Here is a 20,453-nt window from a genome sequence, read left to right on the forward strand (position 1 = left end):
TAGCATCATTTGGAGATGGGGAGGTAGCATTATTGACTACAGGGACCTGACATATAGCTGCATCAAGACCAGACCTGGGTGCACAGTCCAATTGGTACCCCATTTTTGGGGACATCTCCCCACAACTGCCACCATCCTTCCAGAAGCTGATAGTCCTGACTGACAGTTGATAGCCTTTGCCTAGACACTTGACTGGACTGCCTTAGAGTAACATGAAAGTTTCAGTTTGGTTGAGGTGTGGGTTGGAGTTGGCACAAGACCCTGGGCAAGAATCCTTAAAATTCTTCTCTAGAAGAGTCCACCTCTATGCCTTTGTGTGAACTGGTTTGTTCTGGAATAGCTGTGGGGCTGTAGGTCTGATGGAAGAGGGGAGCTGCTGATCTGATGGAGGAGGGGGGGAGAAGACATGTCCTGTCTAGTGTGACAGGGAAACTCAGCTTCTGTTCCCTGGAACTCTCTATTCCCTACAAGTGCAGTAGTTCTCTTGTTCGAGAATGGAACCATGACCTTTTTCCTCTAGGAACACCTAGTCTGATAGAGTCATAGCCACGCCCCTCAGGGAGATGCTGCTTGGGGCCTGATCTCCACCCGCAGGAAGGACTTCTGTAGGACAGGCAGGTACATTTTGTCCTTGCACTCAACAGGTGGGCTCTGACTTTGGGATCCCTTCCATTGTCCGATTCCTAGAGAGTTCCGCCCCTCCAGATAGCCAGTAAGGAATGATCCGGACAGTCAGGTATAAGAGCAAAGATGGGGAGCTGTAGAAGGAAGGATTCCTGCAGCAAACGAGAATGACAGGAAGGCTTCCTGGGGGAGGTACCTTTCTGGTGGAGTCAGGTATTGCCTGTGAGTCACTTGGCAAAGGGTTAACACAGAGAGGCTCCCTGCACCAGGAAGGGAAACTCAGGGTCACTCAAGAAACTTATCTCCATGCAGTCTGTATTGCTGAGGTATAGAGAGGCTCAGAGAGACCCTCACTGCTGGCTGGCTGTGCACAGGCCAAGTTCTGCCAACCCAGAGACATCCGCTCTCTATGGCCAGAGAAGCCCAGAGGAGGAGAGGAAACAGGACGCGTATCAGGAACGCCTTTTCCTTTTCTTTGTAACTGACCCTCATTTGGGGCTGGGGAGAGCTGTCTGCAGGGCTGGCTTGGCTGCTGCTGCCTACAGCCCCCAGTTCTGGGTCTCACTAAGGGGTCCCGCCTCTGCTCTGCTCCTTCCTGGTCTTGCGTGGTGGTATCCCTGAGTCTTGAGGCTTGCGTCTGCAAAATGGGGTAAGACGTCTTCTCATCTGCCTGGCCAGGAAACAGCTGTCTTCCTCTCCCTGTGGGCTTGTATCACTTATTCCTGGATCCCTGAGAGGTGCACCGAGCACATCCTCTGTCTGATGGCTCAGCTGGGCAGGGCAGGGCTGGGCTGGGCAGCGCACACAGGGAAAGAGCAATATGGGAGGAATTGTGCATTAGTAGCGGTGTCTGGCTGGAGAGAAAGACTTGGGATTAGCTGTGTCTGTGGCAGCCGACGTGCCCCAAGTGATGGAATTCTGCAGGGTGCTGATTGCTGTGGATTCTAGGAAGGGCAGAGGTAAATTCAGCACCAGAGTTATTCAGAACTAGGTGTGAAGCGGCATTGACCAATTGCCTGGCCAGAGCCTTCAGGGACTTGGAAAGGGGACATCTGAGCTTGATGCTTCCTGAGAGGAGGTTGAGATGTTTACATTAGGAGGCTGGCGTTGGAGGAGTGGAGCTGGGTGGACCATGAAGGATGAGAAGAGGGTGGGGCCTCAGGAAGACTACCTTTCCTTGGCTTTCTCATGGTTGCAGTTACTCCTTTGTGGGGTAGAAGACTACTTGTAGAAGTACGTGTGTGTGTGTGTGTGTGTGTGTGTGTTTATGTGCTGTATGAGTAGTGTGTGTCAGGGAGGGTATGTGGTAGCAGTCTGTAATGTGTGCACAGTGAGGTTAGTGTGCCATGTGGTGTGCCTGTGTGGAAGTGTGAGAGTGTCTGCTGATTGCATGATTTCTCTGTGTGTGTGCACATGTATGCATGCGTGTGTGTGCGTACGTGTGTATGCACACATGCGTGTATGCGTGTGTGTGCACATGTGTGCATGCGTGTGTGCGTGCGTGTGTATGCACACATGCGTGTATGCGTGTGTGTGTGTGTGTGTGCGCGCGCGCACATGACCGTGATCTGGTCCTTACATGCTGCTCGTACCTGGTCCACACACACACACCTGTACTGGAGCTGGCCTAGAGGGACTTCTACCTCACTCGGGGCTACACCCAAGTGTTGCCCTAAGGACCACTGACTCATGGGAAGACAATGAAAGTGGAGGCGCTACTCCACAGGACACAGCAGGCCCCACGAACCTCAAGAAAAGAAGAGAAATCCAGTAAGAGGATATGGAAGTGAGGGGGCTGAGTATGGTTTCCTTGTTTCTAGGGTAATTTATTCAGTCGTAGTGTGGACGGAAACTTCTTGACCTATATGGGCTTGCGGTGAGAGCCTTTGCTGGGTATGGGTCTGCCCTGTGCACAGGGCAGGCAGCTGGAACAAAAAATGACCACATGTTCCAAATGTCCCCTGTGCTAAAAAGTCACCCCTAGCTTAGAACCTCTCATGATGGGTGTGACAATAAGCTCATAAATTACCAGAACTGTGGTGCTGGGCAGCTCTCAGACATCTGGAGAAGCCAGCACCAGCTCACTGCAGACACCATGACCAACCTGTTTCTCAGTACCAGAGCTGTCCCTTAGACTGTAGGCCTCTGTCCGCATGGAGATCCTGGCAGCAGAGGGCTCTCAGCTCCCTGACTGGCCACAGCATGGCTTCCACAGGCAGAGAGGACAGAGCCTCTGTGCTGGACCCTGTGACATCTCCTGATCTGTGAGAAAGAAAGAGGGCGATGCTTCTGAATTTGTCTTTGCATTTAATATACTGACAGACTTGGGGATGAATGAGTGTCACCCGGGTTTCCCAGAGGCAGAGGCTGGAGGAACAGGAGTTCAAGGCCATCCTAAGCTATGTAGTGAGTTCCAGACTAGCCCAGAGCTGGGTTTAGTGGTGCACACTTTTAACCCTAGCACTCAGGAGGCAGATCTCTTGTGAGTTCAAGGCTAGCTTGGTCTATATAACGAGTTATATAAGACAGCCAGAGTTTCATAGTGAGATCCTCTCTCAAACCCCTGCAAGAAAAGAAAAAGAAAAAGAAAAATACTAGCCTGGGGTGTATGAGACCTTATCTCAAAAAATGGAGTAAGAACTTTTCACTGTGAAAACCAGGGGCCAGTGGTCTTGTGTGTGGCCCCCTGTTGGTACCGGCTCCTCTGAGCTGAGCGTCTGCTAGACACTTTCTGATGTGTAGACCATCAATCCTAACTTACTACGTGGCTAGGTCCCATGTTGCTGGTCCTCAAACTCTGTTACTGGTTCAGTTATCCACTCATCCAGAGCATTTGTCAAGCACCGACTATACACAGAGGAAAACAAGCATGGGAGGAGGAGCCAATTCCTGGCCTTCTTTCTCTTCTGTGAGAGTTGATTTTAATGGCCAACTCTATATGTAGGAACATGAGATTAAGTGGGGTCATGCTGATCAGGTTTATTAAGAACCGTGCACTCTGGATGACACTACCCTGGACTGTCTACAAAGCAGAGAGTGAGCTGAGCACAGGCATCCATTACCCTCGGCTTCCTGACTGTTTGCTGTGTGTGCAGCTGCCTCAGGCTCCTGCAGCCTCGACCTCCCTCCGATGCCTGTGAACTGAGACAGAATCGACTCTTCGTCCTTAAGGTGGTTTTGCCAGGGTGGTTTATCACAGCAACCAGAAAAGAAAGACAATGTCACTGGTGTCCCTGATGGCTGGTGTGGGTACTGAGGGGACCCTAGGGAAGAGAGAAAGGTTCTGATATGGCCGGATGCACGGTGCTACTCCATCTCACCCTCCCACTGTGCCTATGAGTGTGGAGGGTTTGATTTGTTCGTGGAATGTCTGCCTTTGCATCCCATCTACATTGTAGGTGCCCTGGAGGTGCATAGGGCACTTGGACCTGTTCCCTGAAGGGGGTCTGTTGTTTCCTTAGTCTGATAACACAGTATTGTCTTTAACAGTCTTCTCTCCTGCTGGGATGGTTACGTTCTCACCTGAGGGTGAGATGTGTGTGTGTGGCCAGGGTAAGATGATGGCATAGGAAGGATACTGCCAGCAATGCCCACTCCCGTTAAGGAGTCTATAATAGATCAGGGTCTCCCTGTTATTCCCAGGGGCAGGGCGGATCGTCCTCTGTACCCTTGACACAAGGGAGGGCACCTCAGAGACGATGGGAAACTGGAGTCAGGTGCCTGAATTTTTGGACCCTTTCTTTGTCCCCTTTCCTTTCTGTCTCTCCCTAACTCTTCGGAAGGCAAGGCGGGCTTGGGCTGTCTCTTGGTGACATTATGTTCAGATGCCAGGCAGCTTGGTGAAATTTGCATTAGTTTTTGGTTTGCCTTTCTCCAGTGGCATAGATCCCCAGAAGATGGGCTGTGATGTCCTTTGTTCAGGGGACAGTCTAGTCCATGTACCCCATGATTGTCCTACCCCATTTCTTCAACAGTCCAGATCATGGTCAGATTATGTGAGTAAAGACTGGTAAGTTACAGGTAAATCTGACAGAATCCCATCCATGGCCCCCAGCCCTCAGGCCTACTAGACACCACTCTATACCCAGGGGCTGTGTCAGGCCCAAGGGCATCCTTGTGAAGTTTTGAGAAGTCTCTGACAGAAGCCAGGATGGCAGAAGTCCAGGGTGCCCGTTCTAGGCTGGTTGGGACACAGTGACAAGTCTGAGCCAGTCTTCTGGCTCCAGTGTAGGAGCTGCTCCTCCCCCCCCCCAGGCTTTGGTTTCTCCACCAGGGCTGTGCTGTGACCTCTCAGGCCCCCAACTGTGGGGAGGTCTGTGAGAGGAGGTGACATTTCCTGTCTCCCCTCCCTGGCTGACCCAAGAAGCAGGTGGGCCAAGCACGTGAGGCATTCCATTCCCTCACAGCAGACAGCAGACAAGCCCAGCACAAACAACTCCTCCCAGGGAGAATATCGTAAGGCCCTCAGAGTCTCTGCTGCCGCTGCCACCTGCTCCTCACACCTCCCTGTGCCCTGATGGCTGTTCTCACACCCGGGAAAGTGGGTCAGAATGTAGGGCGGCTGTGTCTGAGAAGTAATGCCCCCTTGCATAGTCCCTACCCCACCTAACTGAGCCAATACTGCCATAGGGGTAGGAGCAGAGATGGGGCTGGGGGCAGGGACAGATGCAGGGGGAAGCTGTGAGTTTAAGGGTGTGTCTGTATCCCTTCTTCCTCTCTCTCATTGCCTGTGGCTCTCCTCTGCCTTCTAGACGCGCCCCAAGTGTCTCAGCCCAGCACTCAAGACCCCTCACGGCTCAGCCCTGCTGTGTTAAGACTCGGTTGTACATAGAGGTGGCCCACGGCTCTCTTGGAACCACAGACCCCTCTCTAGCTCAGCCTGCCCTTCTGGGGTTTTCTGAGGCACTGGGGAAACTCTCCAGCTGTGTCCAGATACTCTGAATCTTTCAAACACCCAGGGACCTCAGCCACCTTCATCTTTGTGTCTGGAAACTGACCCCTGGCCTTCTTCCCCACCACACACACTGTTTTCAGGGTTTCTCTATGTTATGGCCTGGGTCAGTATTTCATCCCATTTTATGACTGAATAATATTCTATTGTATCTGTCTGCCACATTTAAAAAATACATTCGCTTTCTCACCGATCAGGCATTTCTCCTCTGTGGCTGTGTTAAAGGACGCTACTGCGGACATCCAGGGGTCTATACCTAGGAGTGGACCAGATGGGTCACATCTGAACTCAGTTTAGCTTTCTGGAGGAGTTGTCTGTTTTTCAAAGTGGCTGCATCGCTGTTGGCTGATTGGGCTGCATGTGTGTGTGGTATGTGTGTGTGTGTGTGTGTGTGTGTGTGGTGTGTGTGTGGTGTGTGTGTGTGGTATGTGTATGTGGTGTGTGTGTGGTGTGTGTGTGTGTGTGTGTGTGTGTGTGTGTGTGATGTGTGTGTGTGCTGGGAAACAAACTCAGGTCCTTTGCAAGAGTAGCAACTGATCCTAACCATGGAGCCGTATCTCCAGTTCTCTTTGGCTTTCTTGATAGTAACTCCTTTAGCATAAATATTTGGTTTATTTTTCCTATCTTTAGTTACTCGTGATTTTGGTGTCAGATTTAAGAAATTATTGCCTCTGGGTGATAATTTGGTACACCTTTTAATCCCAGCACTCAGGAGGCAGAGTCAGGTGGATCTCTGAGTTCAAGGTCAACCTGGTCTATAAAGTGAGTTCCATAACAGCTCAGACTACATGACGAAATACTGTCTCAAAAAACAAAACAAAGCAAAGTTATTGCCAAATTCAAGGACGTGAAGATTTACATAGTTAATAGTTTCTTTAATAGTTTCATGGCAGTAGTTTTTACGTTTGGGTTTTAGTCCATTTTGAGCCAGTTTTGTGTGAGGTGTGAGGCAGGGGCCTCATCTCATTTCTTTGCATGTAGACCTCTAGTCCTTCAGGTGCTTGCTGGAAAGACTATTTTAGCAGGTGTGGTGCTTCACACCTATAAGGTTGAGGTACGAGGACCTGGAGTTTGAGATCAGTCAGAGGTACATAGAGAGGAAGAAAGGAAGGAAGGACAGAAGGAAGGAAGGAAGAAAGAAAGAAAGAGAGAGAGAGAGAGAGAGAAAGAGAGAAAGAGAGAGAGAGAGAGAAAGAAGAAAGGCTGTTCTTTCTCCTCACCACCTTGCTTTAGCTCTCTTGCCAAAAATCATAAAAATGCCATAATTTGAATATAAATAAATATAAATTGCCGCAAATATATGGGTTTATTTCTGTACTGTTAATTATCTTTTATTGGTCTGTATGTCTTCAATACCATACAACCTTAATCACTCCATCGCTAAAATAACTTACTGTTTTTAATTATGTGTTTTTCTGTGTATGTGTGTGCAGGTGCTTGATGAGGCCAGAGGAGTCAGGCAGCCCCGGGACTGGAGTTACAGGTGGCTGGGAGCCACATGATGTGGGTGCCGGGGTTCAGCTCAGGTCCTCTGGAAGAGCAGTATGTGTTCTGAGCCACGGAGCCAGCCCTTTAGCCCCCTTAATCACTGTAGCTTTGCAGCCAGTTTTGAAATCAGGAGTCTAAGGCTTCCAGATTTGTCCTACTCTTTTCAAGATTGTTTTGGCAATCCTGCTCCCTTGAATTCCCCTGTGAATTTTAGGATCGCTTTATGATAGGCATTCCCCGTCTTAGGTTCCAGCTGGTCTGCGGCAGTAGCAAATGCCTCAGGATTTTAAATTTTATTTCGTTTTCGTCTTTCTTTCTTTTCTTTTCTTTTTTTTTTTTTTTTGAGTCAGGATTTCTCAGTGTAGCTTTGGAGTCTGTCCGGGAGCTCACCCTGTAGACCAGGCTGGCCTCCAAGTCACAGAGATCCATCTGCCTCTGCCTTTGAGTGATGGGATTAAAGGTGTGGGCCACCACCGCCCAACTCAGGATTTCAAATTTTAGAATCAAGTATCTGACAAGCCCCAAGCCCCCTGTCTATTTTAGCATGGAGCAGAAAATCCAGAACGTTGCTAGATTTGGCAGTAGAAGAAAAGATAGCGTGGCAGACAAAGCAATGCTTTACCCCAAGATGTCGGGACCCTACCAATTCCTTGGAGCCTCTGAATGCTGTGCTGTGTGGCCATGGGCGATGGTGGTTACAGATGGGCTTCAGGCTGCTGATCGGGTGGCCTTAAAATAGAGAGATCTCTCTGGATTACCCAGGGGCCCCGTGTCATCTCAAAGGTCCTTAAAAGGAAAGTGAGGGCAGATCTGAGCGATACAGTATAGTGAGTTCTCTGGCTTTGAAGGTGGAGGGTGGAGGAAACTTCTAGAAGCCAGAGAAAGTGGGAAACAGATCTGCCCCTAGAACCTCTAGAAGGAACCAAGGACTGCTGGCTGCTGACATCTTGATTTTAACCCAGGGATTTGACCTTTGAACTTCTGAAGCACAGAACTATAGATAAATAGTTATTTGAAGCCATTGAATTTGTAATAGCAGCCACAGAAAATGTGTATGAAGGATTTGGGGACCATGGACAGCCCCTTCTGTGCATTTGGCTGGAAGTGGCATGTAGCATTTGTATTCCCACAGGGTAAAGGGAGATGCTTGGCATCCCACACATCCAGCCTCAGCGAACCAGAATCCTGGTGCCATGGGAGTATCTATTACATCTTTGTTGCCTGCGGCACTTGTTTCTATATTCTAGTCCATTCCATTTCATTAAAAAACAAAAACTGAAGATGGGTGTGGTGGCACTCAGGAGACGGAGGCAGGAGGATCTCTGAGTTTGAGGCTAGCCTGGTCTACATAGTAAGTTTCAGGACAGCTAGAGCTACGTTATGAGACCCTGTCTTGAACACAATCAACCCCAAAATATAGTCAGGCATAGGAGCGCACGCCTCTAAACCCAGCACACGGGAGGCAGAGGCAGTAGGATCACTGTGAGTTCGAAGACCTGCCTGTCTGTTTTGTTAGTTCCAGGCCAACCAGGATTACATAGTAAGACCCTGCTTCAAAAAAAGATCTCCCTGTGTGTTTAATGTATGTGCTTGTGCACACGTGTGAATGTGGAGACCAGACGTCAGCCACAGGTGTCTTCTATCAGTCTTAGTTTTTGAAACAGGGTCTCTCACTAAACATGGAGCTTTCTCTGTCGTGTGGCCAGAGACACCCCCCCCCACCTCAGGATCTGCCTATCTTTGCCTCCCCAGTGCTGGGGTTACAGGTGCACACTGCCATAATCAGCTTTTATGTTGGCACTGGGGATCCGAACTCAGGTCTCATGCTTGTGAAGCAGGAGATTTATCACAGAGCCACCCCTTTGTCCCCTAATATTTTAAATATAGTTCCTAACCAACCCATGAGTTGCAACCTCTGGTTTGGACAATGCTAATCTCCAGCACCTCTTCTGCTCCGGCTTCATGGACCACAGGATATATCCTGGGCACAGGTGATTGGGCCAGGGGGTGGGATACCTAACCAAAGCTGACCAATCAGATTCCTCTCCTGGGAATTTGGAATTGGGCCATTCAGTCAGTTAGCAGCGGGAAGCTGAGTGAGAGGCAGGGTGGAAACAGGGTTGGAGTGTGAGTCACATGCGAGCCCAAAGGATGGAGGAGCAGAAAAATCCCTGAGTAAGCGGAGCGCGCTGGTCCACAGAGACAATGGAGCAGCCGCACAGACAGCCTCGCAGCCAGGAGGACCTGCAGCCCCAGAAGGAGCGGTGGAGACAGGGAGATACAGCTTGAGGCTCCGATGGCGTCCCCATTCCCAGCCCCGGCCCCAGCGCATCCTGCCTGCTCATCCTTCCCGTGAGATTTTGGACCTCCTCTTCTTTCTCTTGAGCTATCCCGAACCTTCACCAGGAAGGACACTGCTGGCCTTTCTCTTTGGGGAGCCCAGCTACTGTGACGGAGGCTCAGGTTGTGGAGTACAGGCAGGGTTGGGGGTGGGACCAGATGGAGCTGCTCAGACCTTCAAGGCTGGCTGGGATCATGGGTTTATGTTCAATTGGTGCCCGCCATAGGCAGAGAGGTCTGTGTGGTGTTGCTCATGTGGGGCCCATGGAGCCTCTCCCCCCCCCCCCCCATAGTTAGGGGTAAGAAGTGGGTGGAGTTTTGAGCGGCGGTGCTTAGGTGCTTGCGACGACGCCAGGGACTGGCTGAGCCTCGTGGGTGACTGCTTCCAGCCTCAATTTCTGCATCTTTGAAATGGGGTTGTCCGTGTTCAGCTTTGTCCTGGGAAAAGTACTTAGAGGCATGAGTGGAGAATAACAAACACCGGCGGAGAGTGAGGCAGCTGGTCTTGTTGTTTGAGGAAGCCGCAAGAGTCCTGGCTTCCTGAAGGAGGTGGCCCCGGGTGCTGACTAAGGTGGTGACAGGACATTCCCCACTGATGCCTGTGCTTCCTGCCCCTCATCACCCCCACGCTCCCCCTCACCCCAGTTACCTTTCGTTTATTCCTCTCCCCCCTCCCCTCTGGTCTGTTCTTCCTGCCTTTTTGAAACATGGATTTAGGAAGCAGTGGGTTGGATTGAGGCACCAACCAGTCCCTGGAGGCCCAGTCCAAAACGGGTCTGGGTCCTGAGCTAGTCCCTTGTTTGCTGTGCTCCTGGGTAAGTTAATGTATCCCTTGAAGCCTCCAGTTAATTATCCGTGGAGCAAGAGTTAGCATATCTATTTTACTATGAGAAATGATTAGCTGCTCTGTAGCCTTCCCTTCCCCTTTCCCTCTCTTCTGCTGCTGAATGTTGTTCCTCCTGGCCTTTTCCTTTCCAGCAGCCACTAGAGTAGCTTTCCTTCGCTTGCTTGTTTATGCTGTCGGGGTGTGATCTTTCTTTTCCCTCAGAGTCCTGGCTACCAAGGGCAGTAGGCGACTGAGGAGGCACAGGGTTTTCACCTGTTCTGTTTCCTGGAGAAACATGGAGCTCCTAGCCCCTAGCTTGGAGTTGCTGGTTCGGATGGAGTGGTCTGCATTTTTCCCCCCTTACTTTAACAATGATCACACCCAGGCCAGTTGTGGCGGCTTCACACTTCCAACACTGATAAATATTAATGAGGAGAAGAGGCTCCTAGGGCCCCTAGGGGAGCGCTTAGGGAGATGTTGGGCCAAATTCTCCTTTGTAAGCAATACTCAGACCTGTCAATATTCCCTGAGCCCCAAAAGGGAGGGTGAGGCAGGGCCAAGGCTGTGGAGACCCCACAGAATCACAAGCCTGGATGCCTGCCGATCAGCTTCTGGGAAGGATTGGGGTACACCCTGCTGAACCTGGGGGAGCTATTTCACTTTTCTGGGTTTGTCTGATCTCTCTCTGCTTTCAGCTTTCTTTCCGTGGTTCTCTTTTCCTCCCACCTCTTTATCTTTTATTTTCATACCTGAATCTCTCCTCTCTTCACACCTCCTTCCCTTTTTTCAATACCCTTCACCCCCAACTCCCTAGCTCTCACTTTTTTTTCTGCCTCGCCTCCATCATGGCTGATAAATTGTGGGCTCCATGACAGTATGTGGGTGAGGGAGACTCAGCCTCCCAGACACAGCTCTGGCAGGGGGAAAGGGTTGCCATGGAAGGCAAGTGGCACTCTTCAAGATCTAGGGACTACATTACCCCCTGACCTCACACCCAGTGCTCTGATGTGTGAGTGTATGCATCCCCTCCCCCAACCCCCACATTCCTGTGCCTCTGTCCTTCAGTGAAGCAATGCCGTTCTTTTATTTATCTGTTCAACAAGTATTTATTGAGCTCTTGCCACCTGCTATCATTTAACACATTCGTTGAACAATAGTGAGGTGTGTCCCTGTGTGCTTGGGATGCACCTGTAGCTAGGAGAGAGTGTCCACTGTTGCGGAGTGGGCGTGCTAGCAGACAGGCAGGGCGAGAGTAAAGTGTATGGTCGGTCAAGGGGTCACTGGCAAGAAAGGAAGAACGGATCAAGAGAAGGACCGGAGGACTGGATGTCAGGGGTTGATGGCAGGGGTGTTGGGAAAGTGGATATTTGGGAAGAGTGTCCAGGATAAGAGAATAGGGTAAGGGAAACTTCGAGCAAAGACCTTGTGCAGGCATCACCTGGTGGACAAGGAACAAGGAACAAGGAACAGGGGCTGGAGAGCAGTGAGGCTGGAGGCTAAGGGAGAGTAGCAGGAGGTGAGATAGGGAGGGGAAGAGGCGAGGCCAGATCACTGGGACCTTGCAGGAACTTGAAGGTTTTCCTGTGTGCAGGTTGGGTAGAGTTGTGTCTTCCTCAGCTCACTCTGAGGACTGAAGGCGGGCTGCAGGCCGCTGGCACTCACCCTAGGAGAGGCAGAAGGAAGGACACTGTCCCTCACTGAAACTTTGTGGGTGCCTGTGGGACACTCAAGGCCTCTTTATCTATGACCCTGCCTCAGGGTCGCCTGCAAGAGATTGGCTGGGCAGAGTCCATTAACCCTGGCTTCGCCTTTCTTTCTCTCCACAGAGTGTTCAAGAAGGCAAGCCCCAATGGCAAGGTGAGTCTGTGGTGTGTGCTGGCTCCTCACTGTCCCCACACTCGGGGAGTCTCTCTGTGGACCAGGAAAGGAAGCAGTGTCTCTAGGGAGAGACAGGCTCCATTCGCTGTCTAGGGCTGACCCAGCTCTGTCCTCAGGAGCCCTCAGTTCAAATGGGGTGTGTGTGTGTGGATCTCCCTAGAATCTTTCTGTGTGGGCTTCAGGGAGCCCCCAGATGGGGAGAGATGGACAGGCCTCTCCTGAAGAGACATCAGAGTGAGTATGAGAGACTGAGATAGCTGGCCATAGTGACGCCATCGAGTCCCTTGGTGTGAGAGGTCACCATGTCTCTAGGGCCTCCCAGGGCCTGGGCTTCTCGCTTGCTCGCTTGCAGAGGCTGCAGGATGTATCCTGTTTTGCTCCCTGCTCAGCAAACAGGCAGTACTGACATCTATGCCAGGTCTGGGCTGGGTCTGCTGGGGGTCGGCAGAGTGCTGAGATAAAAGAGGCGCGGTGCTCACAGTGCAGGAATCGGTCATCTCACACAGAATGCCAAGTAGGATGCTGGGATGCCCAGAGACCAGAAGACCTTGCCTGGGGTGTGTGTCAGCCATGGCTTCCTCTGGAGGTGACACGATTTTAGGCAAAGCTAGGGGAGAAGGGGGAACTCTAGGGTGGAGCATAAAATCCAAGGAAGAATGGAACATCCCAGGCCAGTGAGTCTCCAAGTGAACAGAAGGAACAGAGCTGAGGATGACACAGGGCACATGACAGGTGTCCTGTAGCCAGGCTTAGCGGCTCACGCACCTGGGTTACCTTGTGCACATCTGTATCTCCATTTGAAGTTCCTAGCAGACATCAATAATCATCTTTTAACCTTTCCTGCTGAGCCAGGCTGCGTCCTATCTCGGATTCCTTGGCAATCCAGGGCCCCAGGCATCCCAGACCAGTCAACTAGATTTGGTACCGAGAATGAACTCCATCTGTCATCCTTACCCTCCAGGCACAGGGAACTGGTTAAAGGGCTTTCAGAAAGGCCCAGCTGTCTGAAACAGCTGCTTGCTCAGATTTGTATTTTAGGTGTGGCTAGCTGGAGGCTGTCAAGTGTCAAGGGACTGATGTGGTCTCCCTTGAGGAACCTTTGGGATAGAACGGTCAGGACTGCGGGAAGGTTGAGGAGTCAGGGGCATCTAGGATGGTGCTCCCAGTTTAGTGTTGAGTCTGGAGCTCTGTCTGGATTGGACTCTTCCTTGCTGACTGGGGGTTGGGCAGGGAGCTTGCTCCCTGATTCCTCGGTGCCCCAGAAGAAGAGATGCCCTCGTGTAAGAAGATCCCTGCCTAGTTCAGGGTAGGTAGAGATGAAGAAGCCCAGAGCCAGTGTCAGTATCAGCACTGAGCACATGGCTTGCCTGCCTGCCCCCAACCGTACCCAAGATGCCCTGCTTTTTTGTTTTGATCTGCTTTTCCTCCAACCCTCAGTGGGGTTTCACTTAAAGACCTCCCTAAGCCTCCATATGCTTGTCAATAAAATGAGAAGAATAACAAACCTTTCATAGGGGTTTGGGAGACAGAGGTGTTTAAATACATTTCCAAGATCTACTATCGTTAATATTTGGTTTGGGGCAAGGGACCACATCTTGCTGTGGCTCCAGTAAGGCTTAGGAATGTATTAGGTGTCATTGTCTGTGTCGTGCTGGTCCACAGCCACTAACATTCTTGTGCCTCTCCTCCCCAGCTCACTGTCTACCTGGGGAAGCGGGACTTTGTGGATCACATTGACCTCGTGGACCCTGTGGGTGAGTGCCGGGCAGAGGGCTGGGGAAGAACCCCACTTCCAGAAGGGTCTGGTACCCAGAATGCATGGGCATGGCTTCCTGCTCTAGGAAGCGAGCTTCTGGGGAGCGCCTCCCTATTTAAGAGAGAGTCGTCTTTGATGGCTCCAAGGCTGGACGGGGGCCCTGATGGACAGCAGCAACCGCAGCTTATATAAGGCTTGTTGTGCAGCAGCAACATCTCCTACTTTCCAGACAGAGTAAGGTACAGAGGGGCTCAGCGACTCATTCCGGGTCACAGAGCTAGTGAGGCGAGGGTTTGAATTCCAGCCCCTGGCTCTGCTCTCTCCTGGGGAAAATCTTCTTAGGACTTTGGAAACAGGGGCTGTCCTCACCTATATGGGGCTCTGCGGGAGAGGCTGAAGCACAGCTGAGATCTGCTCCCAAGGTCTTGGCTGAGTTTGGGTTTCTTGCCCTTGAAACTGTTGCCGTCTTGGTTTGTATTATTCTTTGTTGGTGGCATCTACCTGATTGGTACACTGCAGGGTATTTGCCTTCATCCCTACCTGTTAGGTACCAAATCTATCCTAACCATCACCACTACAGTTAGGACAATGCTAAACGACCCTGTGGAAGTGAATTGCCCAAGCTCAGAACAGCTGCTTCTATAGAAAAACATTGGCCTCAGGCCTCTCTTCATATTGTATGAGGGAGGTCCAGAATCACCCTGGTTTACAAATGGAAACACTGAGGCCAGAGAGGTTCTCCTTCTCCTCCTTCTTCTCCTCCTCCTCCTCTTCTTCTCATTATCATCATCATTATCATCATTTTAAAGATGGCCATGAACGAGTCAGAGTGATAGAAACCGAGGCCAGGGTCAGGTGAAGTGAAGAAACTGGGGTGTGTGACTTGGGAAGGTGTCCCAGAGAAGTTACTATGTTCTTGTGCACTGTCCTGAGCTAAGAGGGACTGTGGTTCCCAAGTCAGGACAGAGCATAGCCACAGGTTTCAGCTCATCGGAGAAGACCCTTGTGACTGTAAGCAAGGGTCTTGGGGGCCTGAGCCCCTGGGGTGTTGGCAGGGCTGTAAGCTGCAGACTCTGGCTTCCTTCCAGGCCCCTTCCTTTATGATTTAGGACAGGACACCCACCTTGCCTCTCGGGGACAGTGTGGAGGTCTTCTGATGATTCTTCCCTGGGATGTTAAATTTATTCTCAGTTGAGTCCCATGATTACAGTCATAGACATGGCACAGAGGTGATGCCCATCATGGATGGAAGAGTATACGTGGCAGGGTGTGACCCTGAAGATGGATTGAGGATGTCTCTGTTTAGATGTCTTGATAACCTTGGACCAAGATACTCACTGTTTCTTCAACTACTCTGAGTGGTCAGTTATAGGGATAGCATGGAAGAGGATAGTGTGGTAATGTGTTAAAGCATGTGTTTATATGTATGTGTGTGTGTTTGTGTATGTGTGTTTGTGTGTGGTGTGTATATGTGTGTGTGTTTGTGTGTGTGTGTGTATGTGTGTGTATGTATATGTCTGTGTATGTGTGTGTGTATCTGGGGATGCCAGACAGTGATGCTCTTTGGGACAGTGCTCCTAGCTTCCTGGGATGCTCAGCTAAGAAACGTCCTCTCTGTCCTGGCAGATGCTCTGCTCCCAAGGACAGGCCTTGTGAGCGGTGTCAAGGTACTTCCCATCCTCTCCACTGTGTGAGTCACTTTTATCACGGTGACAGGATGTTCACTTATTTGGGTGATGGCTTTAGAGGTTTCAGACTACAGTCACTCAATGCTGTGGAACTGGAGTGAGGCAGAATGTCATGGCAGGGGTTCTGTGGAGGAATGAAGCTGCTTTCCTCACAATGAGCAGGAAGCAGAGAAGGAAGAAGGGACCGAGAGCCAAGTACACCCTTCACGGCACATTGCTTGACATGTTTCCTCTAACCAGGCCCCGTCTCCTAAAGGTTCCACTGAGCTATGAATTCACCTATGGATTAGATCCCCATGATCCAGTCACTTCCCAAAGGCAGGACGCTGTTGCTTTGGAGACCAGCCTTTAAGTCACCAGCCTTTGGAGGACACTTAAGAGCCAAACCATGACAGTCATGCTCACTCATGCCAGGAGCTGTCCAAATACTTCCATATGTGACAGAATCTACCCATGAGCACAGTGACACAGACTACCCCTCTGTCCTCACATGAGCGTTGAAAGCTGCTGATCAGGGCCCCAGATTCATAGACAACCCCCCACTCTGCCCCAATATCCAGAAAGCTCTGAAAACCTCACAGTTCCTAAGCCTGATGCAGACTCTGTTTATTACTAAGCTGACCTAACATGACTCAAGGCCATTTACCATAGTTAGGCTCTTGGCGAGATTAGTCATTTAATGATGGCAATTCTGAGAACTGTCCTTATGTGGTTTTGTCACTGTGTGGAGGACAGAGTGTGCTTACACAAACCAAAATCACCATGATGTCCCTAGGCAGCAGACACCTCATACACGCTGTCCTTTGAAACATTGTTCTTTTATTTATTTATTTATTTTTTGAGACAGGGTTTCTCTGTGGCTTTGGAGCCTGTCCTGGAACTAGCTTTGTAGACCAGGGTGGTCTTGAACTCACAGAGATCCGCCTGCCTCTGCCTCCCAAGTGCTGGGATTAAAAGCGTGTGCCACCATCACCCAGCTTGAAACATTGTTCTACAGTGCATGACCACAGCTGTGTTTTCCCGTAGGGGTATCAGTGGCTCTGATCGTGGGTGTGCACCCTGCAGGGGGTGACACCCCAGTGGTCCATGTGCTCTATTTATTACCTTTGGGGTTTGGTGTGAGTGGATGTTTGGGGCTCGGGTTGAGAAGGTCAAGTTGGGGGACTCTGTTCATTGTCTCCCCCAGATGGCGTGGTCTTGGTGGATCCTGAATATCTCAAGGAAAGGCGAGGTAAGCTGTGTTCCTCTTCCTCACAGCATGCCGGGGGGCTCCTCATCCTCTGCTCTCTGGTGACCTCCATGGCTTCTCCTGTCCATCCGATTGGTTCCGTGCTTACATGCACCAGTGCATACTGTAGTAAGAACTCTGGTCTCTGGCACAGAGCAGCCCTGCCTTGTGCCCACCGTGGGAGAACTTATGCCCCTAGCCTTGTCCCATCAATGAGGCAGCAAGGCTTGCCACAGGGGAGAGGGCAGAAGAGCAGGAGAGAGAGACTTGTTTTTATAGAAGATAAAGGTAAAAAGTTCTGAGTATAAGGTTAGGGTGGTTAGGGTTGGGCTCTGCTGAGAGCCCATGCCTTTTAGACATAGTCTTCTGTATGCGTCCCTTCCAGGGGTATGTCTCCCTGCCCCTCTCCTAAGTCTGCCAGCCTAATGCAGCCACCACAGCCACCAGGCTGTCTGACGATCCTTCTGCCCCTCGGTACTCCTGGGCTGGAACGACCTGGGCAGAGCAGAACTGCCCAGAAAGCAGTGTACCCTCTCCGCTTGAACCTGGGACAGGCTTGTAGCCTCCAGCAGGCCAAACCCCAGGGCTGCAGCTGGAGCTCTGGGGGCATTGTGTGCTGCCCTCCCAGGCCTCTCCTCAGTGCCCCTGCTCCTCACAGTGTACGTGACGCTGACCTGCGCCTTCCGGTATGGCCGGGAAGACCTGGATGTCTTGGGTTTGACTTTTCGCAAGGACCTGTTTGTGGCCAACGTGCAGTCCTTCCCACCAGCCCCCGAGGACAAGAAGCCACTGACACGGCTGCAGGAGCGGCTCATCAAAAAACTGGGCGAGCACGCCTACCCCTTCACCTTCGAGGTCAGCTCCCAGAACCAAGTAAAGCAGGCATCTCCTCTGGGGTGCGCTCAGGGCAAGCCCATGGGGAAGCCAGGAGGGCAGCTGCTTTGTCTCTCCTGACTGGGACCTGGGTACCATCACTTATATTACCTGTTACGTGTCTTATCTCTGGCCACCGTGGACACGTCACACAGGCCCACACCTCTAGGCTGCTCTACTGGCCTTCCTGTATTCAAGTTACTAGAGAAAGGGCGACCCAGGGGTGGTTACAGCGAAGGAAGGAATTCCGCCTGGCCCTGAGTCACCTTGTATCTCCCTTAAGACAGGCTGTCCACACGTGCAGCTGATCCCTTTGCCACATCTCCTTACCATTCCAAGAATCCACGCTTCTGGAGTTCATAGCTTCATGGTTCCCAGACTCCGTGATTCTGGGGCGGGACTGTAGCAAAATTCTTATCTCCCCCAGTCTGCCCATGACCCCGTGTACAGTGTGATGTGCTATGGTTCAACTGGGAGAGAAAGAGTCTATTTCAGGGGCTCCTAGTCTGATGGGAGAGAAAGAGTCTATTTCAGGGGCTCCTAGTCTGATGGGAGAGAGAGAGATCTTGTTTCTGGAAGACCTGGTCTGACAGAGGAGAGATGATGTGTCCCAGGGACTTGATCTGATGGGTGTTTAGGAGTGAGGTGTGCAGGGAAAGACAAGGCAGAGGCGAAAGCTTAGCTCATTTTATTTGTCTCCTGAACAGATCCCTCCAAACCTTCCATGCTCAGTGACGTTGCAGCCAGGGCCTGAGGACACAGGAAAGGTAGGTCACTCCAAGAAGACTATCTCTCTGGTTCTATACTCTTATGTCTCCAGGGTTCTGGTTTTTCTCCCCATTGGAGTCATGGACATCTGGAACCTCTCTTCCTGTTGAAGCTGCCTGGGTCTGATATTCCTTGGACAGTCAGTCCCTTGAGACAAGGCTGCAGATGCAGGCTGGCCTTGCCCCCACCTCTGGTGATTTGTCCCAGGTCCTTTGAGTCACTTTTGCTGGCTCTGGTGTTGATTGCACAGGGCCAACAGATTCTGAGGACCTCCCTCTGGCTTCGCGTGGGTCCTAGCTGCCTCATTTGGCGACGGGATGGCTACCGTTCTACAGCTGGGATGTCTGATATTTGGAGAAAGTGACCCCAGCAGTGTCTCAGGCCCCCAGACTTTAAGAGCTCACACTCCCACCTTCAGAGCAAAGACAGTGATCATGCTCCCCCATATTGTTAGAGAGCAAGGGAGACGCCATGACATCCGGCACAGGGTCTTCACGTTGCTGATGGCTGTTTTGAGGAGGACATCCACCTAGACTGAAGCTGGGGTCCCAAATGTGATTGGTGTTGGCTGGTGGGCTCGCAGGAGGAGCAGCTACAGGGGAAGGTCCTGGGTCGGGGGCAGCATTGGAACAAGGTCAACACTGGACCATGTTTTCAGATCCATATCTAGGAGCCCTCAAGTGGCAGAAGTTTATGTTCTCACCCAGCACTCTGGCTTGTAAGGGGGGGAGAGTGGTTGGGGACCTTGGCTTCTCAATGCCACGGGGTCAGCGCGGCCTCCTTCACAGGCCTGTGGTGTGGACTACGAAGTCAAAGCCTTCTGTGCCGAGAACCTGGAGGAGAAGATCCACAAAAGGTACGCAGGATGCCAGCAGGAGAAGGGTGGAAGGACAGGAGGGGGATCCAGAGAGGAGTGATGAGGAGCGGGTTGCCCTGTGGGAAGAGTCTGGAAGGCTGTCAGGTCTCAGTGAGCTTCCTGGAGGAGGTGGCCCGAGGGGCCTGAGCCTGTCCTCGCTTGCATCCCTACCTCTGTATTTCCCTCCAGACTGCAGTGTTTTGATGTTAGAAAGACACCCCCCCCCACTCTCCCCCATCCCCGCCCACTTTAGTTCTCAGTCTGCCAGCAAGGGAGGGACATTTTCTCGCCTTGCTCGGCAGAGAGAGGAAAGCAGCTGGACCGGATCTCTCAGGGATGACTTCCCTGGGGTTCAGGACCTTCAGTCTCCTGGCCTTAACCACAATTCTGACGCCCCTGCATCCTAAGTCCAGCCCCTAGACCAGCCCCTGAGGGATGTCCACCAGCCTCGTATGGAGGAGTCTGCCATCTGGTGGTGACTAACTGTATCACAATCATTTCAAGCTGCAACTTGGTAGCTCCTGTATGGGATGGGGGTTTATTAGACTCCTCTCTTGCTTCTCTGTCCCAACTTCCCCCTTAAGACCTCAGATGAAGAGGATCTAACAGCATTGTGGAATAGGAGAGGGGTCTTTAGCAGAACAACAAACAGCAGGCAACCTTGAGGGTCGCTACCCTCACACTCTCCCCATGGGACATCTTAAACACTCCCTAAGACTCACTGATAAGATAGCTGTCAGTTCTTAAATGCTGAATTGGTTCTGGCCCTAAGGGGTTAAGTGGAGTTGTCTCTGTTGTACAGATGAAGAAACTGAGGCACAGGGAGGTTATTTCCTCAGGCTATGTCGTTCACCAAGACTCTCAGACTCCAGGGAATGGAGGTGGCTTGTTGGAGAAATGGGGGTGCTGGTATTTCTCGTGTGTCACTGAGGGTGTGTGCAACTGGCTCCCTGTCCCCTCAACAGTTCAGTTCATTTTTGCTTCTACCCTAAGCCCTGGGACCTCCACTGAACCCTTCTCACCTGTGGGCTTCACCAAATCACCTCTCCACTGTCCCGCACGTCCCTGGCTGAAGCTACATCCTGTAACAAAATCCACCACCTCTCATGGGGGCCTGTCCATCCTGCGGATTTCCACTTAGCAAGTCTTTAACATAGGCTGCCATGCGGCGGTACAG

General features: G+C 51.4%; 1 protein-coding gene across 7 annotated transcripts in view; it reads left to right on the forward strand.

Moving 5' to 3' along the window:
- The window catches only part of Arrb1 (arrestin beta 1), a 69,180-nt gene that overhangs the window by 32,394 nt on the left and 16,333 nt on the right, over window positions 1–20,453 (forward strand). For 3 of the 7 annotated variants that reach the window (XM_075952941.1, XM_075952936.1, XM_075952939.1), the window contains exons 2-7: window positions 12,056–12,086; window positions 13,801–13,861; window positions 16,738–16,782; window positions 17,438–17,634; window positions 18,360–18,419; window positions 19,209–19,276. In XM_075952941.1, coding sequence (XP_075809056.1) covers window positions 12,056–12,086; window positions 13,801–13,861; window positions 16,738–16,782; window positions 17,438–17,634; window positions 18,360–18,419; window positions 19,209–19,276 — 462 coding nt within the window. Of the gene's footprint in view, window positions 1–1,166; window positions 1,274–9,135; window positions 9,416–12,055; window positions 12,087–13,800; window positions 13,862–16,737; window positions 16,783–17,437; window positions 17,635–18,359; window positions 18,420–19,208; window positions 19,277–20,453 lie in introns of those variants that run through there. The other 4 variants (XM_075952937.1, XM_075952934.1, XM_075952940.1 and 1 more) reach the window with 4 other exon arrangements.

The sequence above is a fragment of the Microtus pennsylvanicus genome, chromosome 18 (genome assembly GCF_037038515.1).
Source record: "Microtus pennsylvanicus isolate mMicPen1 chromosome 18, mMicPen1.hap1, whole genome shotgun sequence".
Classification (NCBI taxonomy): Eukaryota; Metazoa; Chordata; class Mammalia; order Rodentia; family Cricetidae; genus Microtus; species Microtus pennsylvanicus.